At 32.3% G+C, this 19825-nt stretch overlaps 1 protein-coding gene across 8 annotated transcripts in view; it reads right to left on the reverse strand.

Annotated features, from left to right (window-relative positions):
* Positions 1-19825, reverse strand: part of RIMS2 (regulating synaptic membrane exocytosis 2) — a 587388-nt gene that overhangs the window by 208600 nt on the left and 358963 nt on the right. For all 8 annotated transcript variants that reach the window (XM_082600831.1, XM_082600834.1, XM_082600833.1 and 5 more), the window contains 3 exons: positions 16757-16825; positions 14148-14304; positions 12384-12500 (listed from right to left, as the gene is read on the reverse strand). In XM_082600831.1, the coding sequence (XP_082456957.1) occupies positions 12384-12500; positions 14148-14304; positions 16757-16825 (343 nt within the window). The remainder of the gene's footprint in view (positions 1-12383; positions 12501-14147; positions 14305-16756; positions 16826-19825) is intronic.

The raw sequence follows: 19825 nt of genomic DNA on the forward strand, positions 1-19825 counted from the left end.
TCAGCATAACCTGTTCAGAAGAAAAAAAAGTTTTGATTCTTAATATTAGTTAAATATTTGTTTCCTGAAGTAATATAAAAGAAGTTTAGCAAACATTATTTAAGCTTCTCTTCATCTGTTCCAAAGAGAAAGCACTCATAATATTTCATTTTACAAACATGAAACAGAGAGACCAATTGTTCTGATTCTTCACCTATTGGAGATGTCATGTTGAGTTTACTACATTTATTCCATTCAGAAAATTCCAGATTTCATACAGCCAAACTATGGTCTACTTGGAACTATTAACACATATTTATTCACAGAAAGGGAATTCCCGGACCATGATAGTTAATGCCACGTTGAAATCTAGACCAGGAAACTGGATACTTAGAAAGTTGGTGCCAACTTCTTTTTATTCTTTCCACAATCCTCAATAAAGAGGTCACTTTTCCTTTAAATGTTCAGGTTTTTTTTCTCAAGTAGGTAGTTAGGGAGAACTTGGGTAATTTAGATCAAAAACGATTTGGCAAGAGACAGAAATTGATCCACATTTGGACTTTGTCAAATAGGTAAAAGCAGAACAATGTAGCAAGGGAACTGATGATATTTCTGAGAATGGATTCAACCTCTGGATATGTAAGTAAGTAAAGAAAAGTGGAGACTAATTGGGAAAGGTAAATGGGTAAAGAGAGTGGAGTTGTCTATTGAGATAAAAGAACCAGTGAGTTAAAAGTAATTCAATGAAAGAATAAGAAGGAACCATGTGTAGTTCTTGTCCAAGAGTGAAGTATTTTGTAATAATTGTAAATGGAAAGTAAACTTTAAAAATTATATAAAATATTAAAAATTTTTAAAAAATTTAAAAGATTTCAAAGGTAGAACAATTTCAAGTGACGATAATATTCAGAGCATGGCCATGGGAGTGAATGAGTGAAGTAGAACTGGGGGTAAAGTTCACTACCTCCAATTTGAGATGGTCAAGGAAGTGAGTGGGTGCTGAACAGATCATTCAGGTGAATGCTAACAGCACTCAGGCTCATGGCAGAAATTGTGATAAAGAGGAAGACTAAAGCCACATGCATAAAATAGCATAACCAAGAGGTCAACAGATGATATCAACGTGTAAGGGAAATGGGTGATTGTGCTCAGTTGCATTACCTACAAAGGTTCAGGGGTTAAACAAGAAGCATGGAATATTATGGTAATAAATAAAGAAGAAGGGATAGGTGACTAGATGAGTTTTTATATTTTCAACAATCCCCAGAATCTCATAGTGGACTGAAGTGGGAGTCAGAGGGACTGAGTAACTCAGAAAGTTAGCAGAGTGAAATAAATGATCAAAGTCACTTTAAAAAAAAACAAAGGAAGGAAATATTAAGCTGAATATTCAGTACAGCACTTACTACTTCTTTGGAAGAGGCATACGAATGCAATAGGCAAGGAGCCTACAGGTAGATGCAAGGAGTATAACCAACCATATATTCTGGTTCTTGGTTCGGGTAGTAGATTCATAAATGCTTATTTTATTACTATGCTTTGAAACATGCACACATTCTTTTGTATGTGTCAAAGTAATAACGATAAAAGATAATATTTTTAAAAGCAACTAAAGAGTGCATTCTCACAAAATCTATCCAACTTTTCTGGAGTAGGTATACACTAGACTCACAAATTTGAATCATTTAAGTGACAGTAAATCTTATAGTAAGTTATTTGATAACTTGTTTTCTAAAAGTGATTTTTCTAACCTTGTTTTACTTTAATATAAACATCAATGATATTGTGTTTCCTGAATATAAACTAAATTATGGCACAAAAGACAATTCAGAAATCTCTCTTTCAAAATAGGCCAGCTAGGCTGAGATTGAGAATTTGAGTAAGTATATGAAATTGATAACCAACCTAGAGCTGATAAAGAACTGGTTCTATCTACGTTGGGTTACTGAAAGAATAAATGATATGAAGCAGACAAGCTACTTATTGATAATTAAGAAAAATACAGAGTATAAAAAACTAATGTGGTTCATGATCTTAATTTACATTTAAATGGAAAGATACCAGTGTAAGAAGAATAAGTCTATAATCAGTAATGTCTCATTCATGCCACCCACCTTAAGAAAGGTCTTGCCCAATTATAAGGATTATAAAACTGTTTTTTGCCCAATTATAAATTATAAAACTGCTTTTCACATTTCTGTAAGATAAATGTATGATCATTACAACCAAAAAATAGTCTGAATGTAATATACAGCAATAATAAAAATAAAAGACAACAACAAAGTAAAAATTATTTAGTATTGAAGCAAAATAACAGAAAAAGAGACTGAGAAATGTAAAAGAAAATAAAATATAGCAATAACCACTATCATATAAAAAAAACTGGAAGGCACTAAATTTCAATTACATTTACTGAAAGACATCACAAAATTTGAATTATTAGGAATTTGTTATTGATGATATCTCTATGTTTCCTTCCACATTTGTCTAAATGAATTCAATCCTTAGGAATTTACCCATTAGTTTCAATTATTTTTTTCTAAGCTCTTTCATTATCAACTCTTAATTAACTAAACTAATAGGATAAAAGTGATCACACATAACCCAAATCACTTTGAAACCATAGTCAGAGTGAGTACAGCACATAATTCCTTATCTATACAACCACATTATCACTGCCGTTCTTTTCTCTGCCTACCGGGCCTAAAAATGTTGTCACTGAACTGGCTCAAATCCCTAAAGCTATGTTTAGCCTTGAGAAACTGCAAGCTTTACAGACCTTCTTTCCCCACTCGATTTCCTTCTAGGATTAACTAGAAAGCTAATTCTCCTTTCTGTTAAATGCCAGGTAATTTATATTTCCCTTCAGTACAAGGAGAATGGTGGTAGACTAGAAATACTGGGTCTGGGTAGACAGACCCAGTATTCTCCAGCGATCTGGGTTCATCTACTATGACCAATGAGTAGATCACAGCCACCTTTGACAAGGTAAGGATAAACCTGAGTTTACCCTCATAAACCTCAGTCCAACCTAAGCACTTTCAAGGACTGACTGCGGAGGGAGGTGGGGGAAGGGGGCTGTTAAGATATGTACCAATCAACTAGTGCTGCCTAAATATCTAATCAACTAGTGCTGCAGAGGAAGGTGAGCTGTCAAATGCAATTAATTTTTAATAATACTGTTATTCTACTTTTGTACGTAATAAGAGTCAAATGTAATTTCTGGTGAGTTAAACTTTTAGAATCATCAAAGAGATGATCCTAGCCCATTAAGGGAAGCTATATTTTTGACATCCTAACACAATTAAAGTGTTTATATATGCTTTATTTTCTACTATTTTATAAGGATAATACTTCTATGTTTCATCAGTAACCATATATGTATATATAAAAAACAAAAATAGAAGTGACTTATATCATATCAATAGACAGGCACATGCAATTCTACGAACAGACTCAATTGTAAGAAAAATATACCTGCCGTCCCTGTGATGATGTTCAATGGTCTGACTGTATCTGGAGCGAGGTAGAGTAAGAAAATGACTGCAAGCATGGTAGAAACAAGAATATAAATGAGACTCAGGAAAGAAATGAGAAAGTACATTTTAATTTTTAAAGTGAGATTCAAAAAAGATAAGCAGATAGTAAGCAAAGCAAATGAAAACTGTTACTGGAAAGCTTGCTCCTTCCTCCCAATGTCCAGTGTAATATGGCAGTGCTAAAGGTTAAAATATGCTAAATATTCTAAAACGAAACACAAGAAAATGTAACAAGTTGAGATTAAACAAATAATATTTCAAAATAAAATCTTATCAATTATCACTCAAACATCTTTAGCACCATCTATAAAATGTTATACAATACAGATGCTTTCTCATTTTTTAGGAGGAAAGGTAGAAAGAGAAAAATAATAAAAATAACCAGAAAGCTTAAGAAGAAAATAATAAAAGAGGTAATTTCTAATATTTATCACACTTAGGAGATTTTATGAGGTAGCTATTTCTTTTTCAATCATTACTAATTAAAAGTAACTAAAAGATTTTATAAAATTCCATTTAGTAAGGAGCTAACTGATTCAAATTCCTTTAATTGAATACTAATTTTATTTTGTAAATGTATCAGATGCTATCCATTTTCCATGCACTATGTTTATTATATGTTTATGACATGCTATTGGCTCTGCTACACTTCATGCCTCATGACTACCATAAGCCATCAAAGTAGCACATTGACCTTTTTACCCTTCTGTATCTGATTCTCTTCTTTCTATAGCACTGATTTTAAATTTTTCTATTTTTTAAGTCTTTCATGTCAAAACACTTAATTTTGGCAGATGATCATGTTTCAGTAAAAAATGGAAACCAATCTTGGTCTCTCTCAACACCTCTAAATATAGAGTACATATATATTTATATCTCCACTTGTCCTCTTTTGCAACAAACGAAGAGGCAATTCCTCTACTTGTAATCCTACTTCCCACATGACCTTGTTTCATTCATTTTTGTCTCATGCCTTCCCTTCCACAACTGCACTTAATCCTAAAAATAAAACTTCACTAACCTTGCCTTCCTCTGACTTTTTTTCATCATAAAACATCTTAGACATATCTACAATTCTTGCTACCACTTTCTCACTTCTCATGCTTAAAGCTTACTGTGATTTGATTTCTGTCTCTACCATTCTCTTGAAGCTGTGAATATTATCTGTGAAATTCTAAAAAGTCCTTTAATTTCCTCTTGATCTTCATCACACTCCACTTATCTATGGTTTTAGACAATGATTTTCAACCTCTATTTCTTGACACTCTCTTGGTTTCTGAAACACTATTCTCTCTGGCTATTAGAAATTTAGAATGGATTACGAACAAGGTCCTATTGTATAGCCCAGGGGACTATATTCAATATCCTGTGATAAACCACAATGGAAAAGAATATTAAAAAATGTCTATAGGTGTATAACTGAGTCATTTTGCTGCACAGCAGAGATTGGCACGACATTGTAAATCAACTATACTTCAATGAAAAAAATAGTGTTTATATAACAACTTAACTATGTGCCACATACTCCATTAAAGCTTTGTCTATATCTCATTTACTTCCCGTAACAACTCTTTGAGATAGGGTCTAGTGTTCCCACAGACAGAGAAACTAGGCTGAGTGCTTGCACACAGCCGTAAAGTAAGTAGCAGGACTGGTTTCAAACTCAGGGCTTTCTTGAGCCAAAATTCAGGCTCTTAACATGTACACATTGGTCTGGTCTCTGCCTATTAAGTGCTTCTTTATCCATTTCGCTTACTGATTCCCTTTCTTTTTATTCCTCAGAGACAGTGGTTTCCCAAGATTTGTTCCTCGACCTTCTTTATACTCCAACACCTTCTTTCTGGATAATATTATTTGTTTTTATAGTGTAAATTCTCACTTTGGTTTAGCCTTGATTTGTCTTTGGGTTTCACATTTCCAGCAGCTTCCTGGGATCTCCACATGGCTGCTTGAGTGTCATGTAGGCATTTTAGAAAAACACATGTTAATTGTGAGACGAGCAAGACATTGGCCTATTTGGACATCTGGTGCTACATTTGTGAAATAAGGGAGCTGGAGCAGTAGTTTTCCAACTTTCTTTTTGAGCGGAAGACCAGTTGTTTTTTCAAACAAAATTTTATGTAAAACCAATATTTAGGAATTCAATAAAATCAAAATGGCGCTGCTACAGAGGGAGTAAGAAGCCTAGACCCTACCCATTTGGCTTCATCCTTACCTACAACAGCAATCCTTCACGTACCTCTTAAGAACATAGAACCCTATAACCTCTAAAGGCCCTTCTAGTTTCATATATAACTCTTTAATCCCCCTTTGGAATTTAATATAATACTTGAGCTATTCCTTTTCTTTTAATTCCACTTTCAACTAAGGATTTAAATATTTACTTAATAAACCAAGCTTTAAAATATCAAAATTTAACTCCTCCATTTTCTTTATTTTCCACATTCAATTGATTTACAAACATTGCTCATTCTAATGCCTAAATAACTCAGATTTATTCCTTCTTTTCCTTTTCTTCTGCCACTACCTTAAATCAGGCTTACCATGTCCACTGAAATAACCTTTTATTAGGTCTCCTTTCCTTCAGAATCCAACCCTCTCCTGGTCCACTCTGTCTATGGAAGTATATTTACAAAGTATGCTTCTGGTCATGTAGGCACATTGCTCCAAATCCTTCAATGGCTTCCCATATCAAAAAACAAGTATATATTCTTTAAAATGGTACACAAATTAAGTTGTAAGCTACATTCAATCTTCATCTCCTATTACTTCCCTTTTCCCATACCACAACTTTTTATCTAGGTACAACAGACTACCTAAGATTCTCTAAATATATCCCATACTCTCCTGACTTCCAGACTCTGTTCATGCTCATCACTCATCCAAGAATGCCCATCATACTCCCTGTCTCCACTTCATTGCCTCTCAAAATTCTTCTCATTTTTAAAGTCCAACTTCTCTTTGAAGGTCTTCCCAATAGATCGAAGCAAGTAATTTTCTCTCCAATCTGTTCCAACACTACTATGCTTAGGCCTCCCAGTCTTCTACATTTTATAACTAGTTGGTATATTGTATAATTAGTTGGTATGAATTACTTAGTATAATCAGTTGGATCATCTGTTTATCTAGACCAGGAGGAAGCCTATTTTAAATCTTTGTGCATAATGCCTGACCCACTCAATAAATATATTTTGGGTTGAACTAAAATGTATAACACAATTACGCTGTTTTCATGGTCAACCTACTGTCCAAAGAGAGTAGTCATTCACATAATCATAGAAACATTCTAGAACTGTAAATAAAAAATTACAAATCTATGTAGTATAAGAAAATAGGGAAAACGGTATCAAAAAGAGACTTTCCTGGCTTTACAAAGAGGAGAAAGAAAATCCAGCAGTAGTGATGTTGGGATTTATTGCATTAAAAAGGAATCAACTGTCTCTTAGAATTACTTAAGAGTAACAAAAATGTGTAAAATTCAAAGCTTGTTAAAATTTTCATATTCATAGAACATATATATCATCATCCAATTTCTAATATTTTCCTTGGGGAGGTTTATAATTAATTTTGTCTCTATAACGTAAAAGAAAACATTATACAGGAATCACCTTCATCAAGTAACAGTTTGTTTTATTTCCCTTTTTGTGATGGTTAATTTTATGTGTCAACTTAATTGGCCAAGGGGTGTCCACATTAAACATTATTTCTGGGTATGTATGTAAAGGTGTCTCAGGATGAGATTCCCATTTGAATCAGTAGAATCAGTAGATTTCCCTCTTCATTGTGGGTGGACATCAGGCAATCTGGTGAGAGCTTGAGTAGAACAAAAGTAAGAAGAAGGAGAAATTTTGCCCTTTTTTCCTGCCTCATTTTTGAGCTAGACATCTCATAACTCTCTGGCCCTCTGACTGAGATTTATACCATCAGCTCTCAGGTTCTCTGGCTTTTGGACTTGGACTGAATTATACCACCATTTCATGGGTCTCCACCTTGCAGACAGCAGATGGTAGAACTTTTCAGCCTCCATATTCATGTGAGCCAATTCCTCATAATAAATCCCTCTCTCTCTCTCTATCCAACCTACTAGTTCTGTTTCTCTGGAGAACCCTGACTATATACTTTTCTATAGATATGTTATACCTCTTAACCTAATCTGGTCATGATCCCCCTTGAGATGGAGTGAAAAGTATAAAGACGCATCTATGAATATTACACAAATTAACCATACTGTTTTAGTAAGCCTCCTAAAATCCACTTAAGATACAGAAGTCCTTTGCTGCTTCCAATTAGTACAACTTAAAAACATTTTATTTACACTTCTCTATTAAAGCATGCTTACTTTTCTCCCCAAATTAACAGATATTATAAAGTCTAAGCAATAAAGTGATGAATATACATAATGAGTTAAACAAAGTTGTTATATTACAAAATGCATTTAATCCAATTTGTTTGAAATTTTAAAAAAATTGAGCAGAGCTGTAATTCACTGTAAAAGAATAAAATAGAAAACTAAAAAAGTGACTAAATTTTAAAAAGAGAAAAAAATGAAGTAACAGATTCTCAAATCACAAGAAAAAAAATCACTATTCAAAGAACTGAACAAGATTACTGATCCAATTTCCTGACACACTCTGATTCTTACTAAGAAATATAATCTTTGAAGACAAAACAAAATTGTATTTATAATGAATTATCCTTCCATATATTTCATTAGCCTGAATGTTACCTTTTAGGACTAGCAGATACATAAAAAGGACTACAAAAGGAGATAAAAATCTTATTCTTAAGTAACCTGTAGATTTTGAAAGCTAAGTTTCCAACAATCTCAAGCTAATACCAAACTTTCTGCTCTGTCTTTGATATTGTTACTGTTTTGCTACCTTAGTTCCTAAAATATAATATGATTTAAATAAGCTAAAATATACTCCTGAAATATAATGAATAAAAAGTTGTATTATTTTTGTATGATGAATTCTCTTTTTCCATTTACTTTCTCTATATTTTCAAACTTTCAGAGATGTATTTCTCTCATAGTTTATAACTGAAAGGATCACAAAAAGACTACAAATAGTTATAGGTATGTTTGGCAGTTTCTGGTAGCTGGTTGCCTGAAAAGAGTAGAGAAATAGCGTGTGTGTGAGGTATTTCAGAGATTCATACAACAGGGCATTTTTCTTTTTAGAATATAACTGCATTCATTGAATGCACAGAAGAAAAAAGTTTATGAAGTAATATATCTTCTGCCAGTGTTATGTTTTTTTTCTTATTATGCTAAAAGTATACTCTATGGAATTAAATGCAACCGATATATTTTAGTCTCTAGGATAGACATAAAAATGTGTATTGTAGGGCTTCCCTGGTGGCGCAGTGGTTGAGAGCCTGCCTGCCGATGCACGGGACACGGATTCGTGCCCCGGTCCGGGAAGATCCCACATGCCGCGGAGCAGCTAGGCCCGTGAGCCATGGCCGCTGAGCCTGCGCGTCCGGAGCCTGTGCTCCACAACGGGAGAGGCCACAACAGTGAGAGGCCCGCGTACCACAAAAACAAAACAAAACAAAACAAAACAAAAATGTGTACTGTAAGATATCTCTGACATGTTACAGAAATAGTATCTAGTACTCTACACTTATTCTAATAGTAAATTAACTCCTGTAAACAAATAAACTCTTGAAATATTTCTACTACTAAAGTCACATGGTTTGCCCCAGAAAAATGATGTTCCTTGTAGTAGTTACCAGGATTTACCAGAGAAACAATGATACAAAAAGTATGGGCGATGAAAAGGAAGATGAAAGATATCCATTACGATTAATCGTTTTTATCCTTGTATCCAAGTTTCTGAATTACTTGTAATGAACCTACTTTCTTTTCAAAATATAATAGGAATTTGACTCATGAAATAAAGTGAGATGTGCAGAGAAAGATCCAATCGAAATTTTATATATAATTCTGTTTTATGTTACCTATAAGAAAAGGATATTGTTACACCCCTAAGTTTAACCAGGTACTACAAATTAATGTCAAATAGCATCATTTCTCACCCAATATAGCCAATGTAAAAGCCATTATCTTCATTCACAACTTTCCAATATGTTCCCGAGTCCTTCATTCTTCATACTGGGTCTTTCTGATGTACATGTGTATTCTGTCTCTGTGCCTTTGCTTTTGTTCTTGCCTGAATAAACATGCCCATTTTTTCAAGGTCCAACTCAAGTCCTACATTCTCTACAAATGTCTTTAAAAAACACCTGAATTGACTGATTTCTCTTTTCTCTGCTTAATTGATAAGCACATTAAAATGTAAATTATTTGTAAGCCAAAAATCCTTTTAAAATGTTAAGAGTAAGGCACCTTTTTTGAGTACCATGCAATTGGAGGCACTATGTCACTTAATCTACCCAACAACCCTATAAAGTTGGTACTAATATTCTAATTTTATAGATAAGGAAATCAAGTGTTAAAGAGATTAGTTTTCACAAAGATACACAGCTAGCAAGTGGCAAAAAGCTTAAATTCAAACCCAATGCCATTTGGTTCCAAATCCTATGAAAAAAGTAAATTCCATGAAATACTATTAAGGTCAGTGTGTCAATTCTTACTGACAAAGGTTAATGCACCACTCAAAATACCTAAATTTTACCTACTCTCTCAAAGGAAATTCTCTTTTAGGCTTTTTAATCAACAGTATTATTGACTGACTATAAAATGCTGTTCATGAAAGTTCACTGTAAGAGGTCTAAAGTATTCTTACCTTCTAAATAGTACATAAAAATTACAATGCTTTCACATGCATTCTATTATAGAAAACCTTTTAGAATATTAGGATAAAACAGAAATTAAGAACCCATTGTTTAATAATGTGATAGATTACCTACATGAATAACACTGTATTTTTATTTTTGATTCTTCATGTTAATGAATAATGATTACAAAAATAACTCAAAATTAATATATTAGAAATGGTTTTACAGTCCTATTTAAATGAAATTGTATTTTACTTATTTCAAAAAGGATTTGAAACAGCTCACAATTAAGAGTAATTATGACCTGGTAATGTACAACACAAAAGTAATGAAACCACATGGATCATCTTTCCCCAAAACTTCTGAATTACTTGAACATTTTTGCTAAACTAAAAGATTCATAAAGTTATAAAGTAAACAAGAAAATATGACATTTCAATTATGACTAATTCAAATATTAACTAATACCAAGGATTTAATAGCGTTTTTCTGGTCATTAACCTTAGGGCTATATGTCTTAAAATACTGATAAAATATTATGCATTTGATAGGATAGTGACTATTTTTGTTTGTAAGTATAATTCTAGAGGTTAATTTTATTCTATTCTTCTCTGCAAGATTTAGACCATACCGTATTATCTTCAGAGAAAATATCAAGTCCATTTTATATAAACTTGGAAGATTTAAAGCCATTTCAGACTTTTCTCCCTCATCATTTGCTTAACAAACCTTCAATGAACAAGGACTTTATGAATCATTACATAAATAATTTCCAAAAATTACTGAAGTTCTGTTAGGTAACAAAAAACTCATTTATCCACCCTATGACTCCTTCCTAATCACACTAACATATTCACTATTATTGTACTTGATAAGCATCAATTTCTATAGGTAGCATGCCTATAATTACCCCTAAAGACACAGACCACTATGAAAAAGTCAAATAAATGAAAAAGAAATAAAACACTACATAAACTTTCATTCAACACTAACAAAGATATTAATTTAATAATTTCCTATTTCTTCTTAGATCTCAGACACAAAAGCCAACACTTGTTTGACACTATTAAAGACTAAGATATTCCCTATCTTTTATTTTGGAAAAGTGTACTCCAACACAATGAAATTATAAGCATGAACTGAGTATAACCCTAGATTTAGATAAAACAATTAAATATATAAATATTGACAGCAAATTTTCATATCAATTGATTGAAAACCCCCAAGTGTTTTTACTAAATTTTACTAAACTAATTTTACTAAAATTAGTTTCGTATGCATACAAAGAGACTTCTGAGTTCCCGTGTTATTTCATCATAATATTCTCTGAATAGTAATTTAAGCTTTCTATCCTAATCCTTATCTTAAATCCTTTTAATAGTTTTGGGGAAATATCATAGCATTTTCTATTTTATATGTAACCAAAACATGAATTAGAGGGTTAACCAATTTGCTTAACTTAAAAAAATAAGTAGTAATTAACGTATGTAGTGAAACGTACCATATTACTTCTAAGTATATCACATTTAATAGAGCAAATTCAGAGAAGTCTCTCAAGTACAGCAGCTGACAAGCATGATTCTTTAAGTTGCTTAAAAGGTTTACTGAAAGCCATGAGGAAAAACCTCCTCGTGAATCAGTTTTTGTGTCTGTTTCCTAAACAAACCAAACTTGTCTTAACACTTCTATATAAAAAAAGTCACACTTATTTCCCTGATGAATGTAAAAGACTTTACATCTGTTGTCTCATGAAAGTATTTTTCTATATGATAATTGGTTATGATAAGGTAAAAATAATAAAACATCTTATTTTCCTTTTGATTATCATTATAACCTCATGTGCAAATTCACTAACTTAACTGGTTTGATTTAACAAAGTACCAAAATTGAAAGAGCAAAATGAATTTTTTTCTTACCAAACAAAAGTTTATTTTTGTTTCTTTAATTTTTTTTAATGATGTGGCAATCACAAGAATCAATGTAGGTATTGTAAAGGAAGCATATGGTTTTAGAAACTAGGATAAGAAATACCCAAGTTCAGGATGGAAATATTTTATGGTAATACCTTCTTCCTGAAGGCAGCAATTATAATAAGCTCTAATAGTATTTGATCATATTTACCTGTCTCTATCTGGAGAATAATGGTCATCCATGACACGATGTCTATCCATTCGGCTAATTGTATTATAATGTCCCATAGCAGAGCGTGTCCCTCGAAGTCCCTGTTCCACATTCCGACTGAAATAGCAAGATCCACTAAATATCTTAATAGACCATAGTCACATATTATACTAAGAAACAAAGTTTATTTATAAAGACAGTAGAAAAAGACAAAAATCACTGTAATATCAAGTCCAAGGTTTTTGTTTTGTTTTAACTAATAGGAGATTGCTGCTATAACAGAGGTATAACATAAAAGTAAGATAATATCAATGGAGATGGAGATAAGGATTATCAAAACTATTAATGGATGACTCCCAGGTGTATAGTAGTGATAATGATATATGTAACACAGGAGGAGGAATAGATTTGTATGGAGAAAATGAGTTCAGCATGTTGCTTATAGACAATATATCAGTGGATCAATATATCAGTGGATCTTATCTTAGGGATATTAATTGTTATTTCTTTTAAAATCTAAACTGATGTCTTTAGAATTGATTAATGACTATTTTTTCAAGCTGCCATTCTTGGCCTGGATTTTCTACTTATATACTTCTTTTTCATGATGGAATAAACCTTTTACATAAGCTCCTGTTATTACGGGCTTCCTATTACATGCAGGTGAATCTAATCTAAAACCCATGCCAATTTTCTATTGGCATCTTCAAATATTTTTTCCCTGGTAAAAGTCAAGTTTGTTTTTTTTTTTAACAAGGAAGGACTTAATTTATTAAAGCTACGAATTCAAAATCTCTCTCTCTGGCACTTTAAATTTCAGATTACAAATCTTATTACCCTACTGATAGGCCTACCACATTTAAACAATTACTTTTCAGAAGACTTTTAATAATTTTAGTCCCATTTACAAATTTAGTTAATTCAACATCTTCAAACACTTTAAACTATGTTTGTTAGCTTAACATATTAGATTTTTCTCTTCAATTAATTGTCTAAATTAACACTTTTAAAGTCCTTAATATTCTTATAAATTGTTATATTTATAAATATAATATACCTTTTCTCTTAAATAGTCCAATACCATGTACAAAATTAAGATTACAATTTAAAATTCTAAGTCTAAATGCCTAAAACTAACTCAATTACTCATTTAAACTAAGCGTTATAAGGCTGTCGTTCTAAGAGTTCAAATTTCCTTAAACATTGCAAGTATATAAAATGTGAAATTATGCACATATTTCCTGTTAGGAAACACATTACTTCCATGGTTCTTACTCCATTAAGCCTTTCTGTACTTAACTGGATTGATCAGAGTTTTCCACTAAGCATAAGACCTGGAGTTGCAGATTTTCCAAGTAATTCTTCCCACTGCCCGTGCATTCCTTTTCAGTCTTCTCATGATTGTTCTTAATTGTATATAGCTCCATCAAATGTTTTTTTTTCCAATTTCTTAAATTATCAATATCTATATAATTCATGAGTATAATTAGTTGGGTCTAACTAGATCTGCTCAATATACATATGAGACTGGAAGTTGGATCTTCTTTATAACTATAACTATAAAATTATATATAGGTCATCTAAAGTTACAAAGTAGCCCATATTTCATCTTACTCTCATTATATAGGCTATTGATAGCAGGTATGTTTTTCCCTAAGTAACTTTTTTTTACAACAATTTATTATCTTTGAAAATTTCCAATAATACTTTATGATAAATAGGCTTATAATATCATCTTACAAATAAAATGTTATGCTGTCTTACCTCTGTGGAGGAGGGACACTGGGTGACCAAGATCTAGTCCTTCCTATAACATCTACTCGGTGAGGAGACCCTGATGGTGAACAATAGTTTGATGACATTACTTGTTCTGGCACTGACAATGTTGAGCTTTGAAGATCTCGACCATTGTGTCGATAATCTAAAGGTGGAAATATTAAGATTATAGTTATCTATACACTAAGATCTTTTCTATTTTGTATTTCACTGAAAAAACATAAAATGTTAGTGAAGTTGAAAAGCTCTGAATATACTAAATGTAAAGCATAATGAATAAAGCATAACACTAAGATAAAATAATATTTTATAAACACTTAAATTGAAAATTAAAGACAAATATTCAAACATTTAGAGAGCTACTATGTCCAAGGCCCTATGCTAGGTAGAGTAAAACTTTTTTACACAGTTAATAATCTTCAGTAAAAGATTCAAGTTTATTCTAAAAACATTTTCATCTCTTCACTGACCTAGAAGACCTTCAAATAGTTCTCAACAATTATAAAGGAGGGAGGCTCCAATAAAGATGTTTAAAAAAAAAAAAAAACTGGGAGGGGATATATGTATGCATATGGCTGATTCACTTTGTTGTACAACAGAATCTAACACAGTATTGTGAAGCAATTATACTCCAATAAAGATCTATTTTTAAAAATTAAATAAATAAATAAATAAAATGATTAACTTGACAAAAAGTTTCTAATTTCTATAGTCTAGTTATTTCTTTAAGAAATAAACAATATTAGAAAGCACTCTGAATACCATTTGAAGTAAATATGTAAATTCCGATAGATTCCAAGTATTTGAAGTTATCTCCATATCCTTTTTATAAACATCAAAATCAGGACTATGGTACTGTAGTTTTTGAAATGTTATCTTTCAAATGCATTATTAAAGTATGGTATATGATGAAAAAACCATGTCTCAAAAATTACACTGGATTTTAAAATAGCAACATATAGGATATTACAGCAGTCTTTTTTCCTCAATGGATTATTAAATGATTCACTATATAGTAAAAAAATTAATAACAACATTGAGACAAGAAACCATGATGTTTCATGGTAGTAAAAAGTAATGAACCCAGGGTAAACACTTTGAATTGTGTAGGTTTGCGAAATACTATTCTGTAACAACAAAAATTTTTCCAGAGTATTAACCAAAATAATGAATGATTCCTGAAAAGTTTTTTTTCAAAAGATACAGTTCCAGGCTTCCCTGGTGGCACAGTGGTTGAGAGTCCGCCTGCCGATGCAGGGGACACGGGTTCGTGCCCCGCTCCAGGAAGATCCCACATGCCACGGAGCAGCTGGGCCCGTGAGCCATGGCCGCTGACCCTGCGTGTCCGGAGCCTGTGCTCTGCAACGGGAGAGGCCACAACAGTGAGAGGCCCGCGTACCGCAAAAAAAAAAAAAAAAAAAAAAAAAAGATACAGTTCCTTTAACAGAATGGAAAAATAATAACATGATCATTTTTTCGTCATCCTGGAAATAGAAAATAAAAGAATTGAAATATGCCAAAAATGGCATCAAGATAAAGAGCTTTAATGACCTGAAGGAAAATATTTTGGGTGAAAAAAATCTGATGTGGCTAGATATTTAATAAAGAGAAGAAGTTGAAAAGTCAATTAAAGGACTAGAACACAAGCAGGAAAAAACTGCTAACGATCTCCAAGCAAGAGATCATGAAAAGTATGACTTTATTAAGGTTTAATTCACAAACCATAAAACACGAAAAATATTTTTTCAGTCTTAGTGAATTAATATATTGTTAACCCTTAGTGTAAAAAATAAAGGCTAAAAGATAGTCATTGGGTTTTTTAAAAGTAGTACACTGGTAGCATGCAAACTGACTCATATTCTATCAAAAACTGTCCAACAAAAACTATCAGTCACTGATGCAACTGCAGCATGTCTTACATACAATAAAACATATTTTGTTCATGATAAAATTGGTTATGCTTATGAAATTTGCTAAGCTAACCTTCAAGAAGAGAATCAAACATTTTTATAATATTTTGAGTATAATATATATAAAAATTTTGCCAGAATTTATTAAAAAATAGCTACTTACCTAAAATATTAAATCATCAGATAAATTTCTAACCATCAATGAGGCAATATTTTAAACCACAATACCATAATTTCAAAATGTAGCTGTACCTGATACTAATCCACATAACAACAATGAAAAAAATTTCAAAAAAGTGGGTTCAAATATTTGACATACTTGGGTATGTTAGTGATATTAAAAAGATTTTTTTCACACTATTAGTGAAGTAGAAGGAAGTTTCATTTATATAACTTCTCAAATTTATAGTGAAATCCTTATTACTTAGTAGTTTAAAAACAGAAAATTGGTAAGTATTACTTATGAGACATCTTTCAATAGAATGTTCAATCTAAGAACTGGTACAGGTATTCCAGCAACTAGAATTATTCAGTTTAAACTGCCATAGGCTGTTTCGGGGGAGGGGGCATAAAGAGGCAAGTCCTTTGTACCTCATTATATTTATCTATCTATTTACATATTTACTGGTAAATAATGATGAGTCACACTTCCTTATTATCACTATAAAATAATTCTGAAATTCTTACCTGATACTACACCAATTCCATCATCGCAGTCATAGTCAGAGACTTCACTATCACTTATTCTCTTTGACCCTATGAAGCAAACAATAGCAATAATTAAAATTGCTGATCATTTAAGGAAAAAACCCCTCACCAACCTGAAAAACAAATGAAAGGATTTTGAATGGAATACCTGAGAATAAAAAAAAGAGAGAAGAAAAGTCATTATGACCACACAAACACCTGTTTTTACATATATTTCATTATGTGAGGATATTATTTTTGAAATGTATACGATAAAGTTCCTAAAAGGATTAAAGCTTGAAGTAATATTAAATATTAAATAATACATGTTAGTGATTTGATGCTGATTGATAAAATCTATTGGGCAAAAAGCCGAGTCAAAAATAGCTCAATCAGGTCAGTTTTAGATGCTTTTAGACAAAGGCATTTAAATCTAGTAAACTTCAAAATACAAACAATGTTATATTCAAAGACATTCATGTGTCTTTTTCTAATATGCATGACTAATGAATTAAATATACCCAATTCTTTAATCTTTATTTTTCACACTCATGGAGAGGAAGCATAATTTAAGACATCTTAAATGTCCTTCCCTTATTATTACTTTAGTTGTTTTCTGTTGCTCTGAAATAAGTCATCCACAAACTGACTTACACATTGTGAACTGTGTTATGCTTTCTAAGAAACAACATAAGACAGAATAATAATTACTATAATTCAAGAGCCCTGTGTGTGTTTTCCTTACAACACAGATCTATAACAAAACTTTAAAACGTTAATCATGCTATGGCAAAAATAACATTAAATTGAATTAAGTAGAGCTTTGATGGCTAAAGCAGACTGTCTTCACACTTAGTGATGACATATATCACATACATAAATAAACATGTTATAATTTGTTTTTTAATCTATCTTTTCTCCTACATGTGTCTCAGGAATAGGCATACCTTACATAAGAGAATCTTTTATTTAAAGCATTTTCCCCTTCTCTGGTATCAGAAAATATTTAATGATAAATGAAGACAGTGTTGCTATTTCAAAAGAGAACTTGTTTTGTCTGTCTGCTTACATAATTCATTACTCATTACATAGACTAAACTCTGTTATCAGAAAATAAATACTTTCCTGTAAGGTTTATAAAACACTGAAAGCTCATGTTGTGTAAAATAGCAATAATTAAAACGTTCTAGGAATGCCCTCCAACATTTGCAACCTCCCCTTAGAAATAATCTCTCTATATTTTGTTGTAATCCCTGCCCTCTTGGGAGAGGGAGAGTCTTTCTTTTTTGCCAGGAACTGCAGTTCTTGTTTTTCTCCTTTTAATGTTTAGGTAGAAGATACCTACCTTTTTTGGTCATGTCATCCCACTGAGTGTACTCACTACTATTTTCCTTCCAAATCCTTATGTCATAAAGTTTTGGACCCAATTGAATCTGAGGCTCTTACAGCACCAGTTAATATGGAAACTACAGTTACCTGACAACATCCCAACAGAATGCTCACAAAAGGATTTATAGAATTAGGACATACATTCTAAATGAACTTGGGAGAAAGGAGGGATAACACAGATGGGGCTATTGAGGAGAGACTTAAGAAGAATTGCTCAGCTTGTAACGAGATTTCACCTTGTAAATGATCAAGGACAAAGCAATGATTAGTTTAATGTGCCAGTACAAAGCATAAAGATTACGTGCTTTTCATATTGGTCAAGGATCAGATCTGCTTTTTTTTTTTTTTAATTTTATTTATTTATTTTTCCTGTGTTGGGTCTTCGTTTCTGTGCGAGGGCTTTCTCTAGTTGTGGCAAGCGGGGGCCACTCTTCATCGCGGTGCGCGGGCCTCTCACCATCGCGGCCTCTCTTGTTGCGGAGCACAGGCTCCAGACGCGCAGGCTCAGCAGTTGTGGCTCACGGGCCTAGTTGCTCCGTGGCATGTGGGATCCTCCCAGACCAGGGCTCGAACCTGTGTCCCCTGCATTAGCAGGCAGACTCTCAACCACTGCGCCACCAGGGAAGCCCCAGATCTGCTTTTAATGTAAAATAAGAATGACACCAGCAAAAGATGAACTTCATTTTATCAGCCTTTACGAGCCATCTTGTGTGTGAGGGTGCCGGTGAGAGTGGGAGGCGAGGTATTATATGTGGTTTGTAAATGCTACTTCCTTTCAGAATCCTGATTACTTTCCTGATGGAAGTCTTGACCTATTTTGATATTAATCCTCTAGAGGTTAAATATATTTCAGTTATGTTCTATGTGGATCTTGTCACATTCTGATGAAATCAAGTACTTAAGTTTAATGTCACTGAATGGATAAATCTTCTCTTTTAAAGAGAAGAAATTTTAAAATTTCTTTAAGAAATTTCCTGAGCTTGTATACAAGCACAGAGATACCCTTATTTTCTTCTGAAAGTTTAAAAATTTTGCTCTGTGCATTTATATCCTATCCATCTTGAACTAAGTTTCTGTACGGCATGAGATAAGGATGCAACTTCACTTTCTATATGGATAACACGTATCTCAGCATTGTTTATTTAATCATTCTATCTTTCCACAATGATCTGCAATGTCACTTCTGTTACAAATAAACGTATTCTACCTGCTAGAATTTGTTTGGTGCTCTCCTTCTTTTTCCTTGTACAGGCTGTCTATCTATAAACCAGTAACTCACTGTCTTTGTTATTACAATGTTATATATTGAAAAGCAAATACTTTACCTAATTATTCATATATTTGATATTTCTCCTTTGCTTTTCCATTTAAATTTTAGATTCAGGTTATAAAACTGCACAAAAACATCCTATAGGGATTTTGATTTGAAATGCATTGAATCAATACATCAATTCAGGGAGAAATGGCATATTTTACAGCATTGTTTTACTAGCCATGAACATGCCATTCTCTTCATTAAAGTTTTCTTTAAGATCTCTCTATGAAATTTTTAACTTTGGTCACTCAAATTTTCTGCATTTGTTGGATTTATCCTTTGTATCTTATCATTTCTATTGCTATTAGAAATACTGTTAAAATTATGTTTTCTAACCTAATTGCTCATAAACAGAAATACAATTT

Source organism: Mesoplodon mirus (assembly GCF_964341445.2).
Source record: "Mesoplodon mirus genome assembly, chromosome: 16".
NCBI classification, from domain to species: domain Eukaryota; kingdom Metazoa; phylum Chordata; class Mammalia; order Artiodactyla; family Ziphiidae; genus Mesoplodon; species Mesoplodon mirus.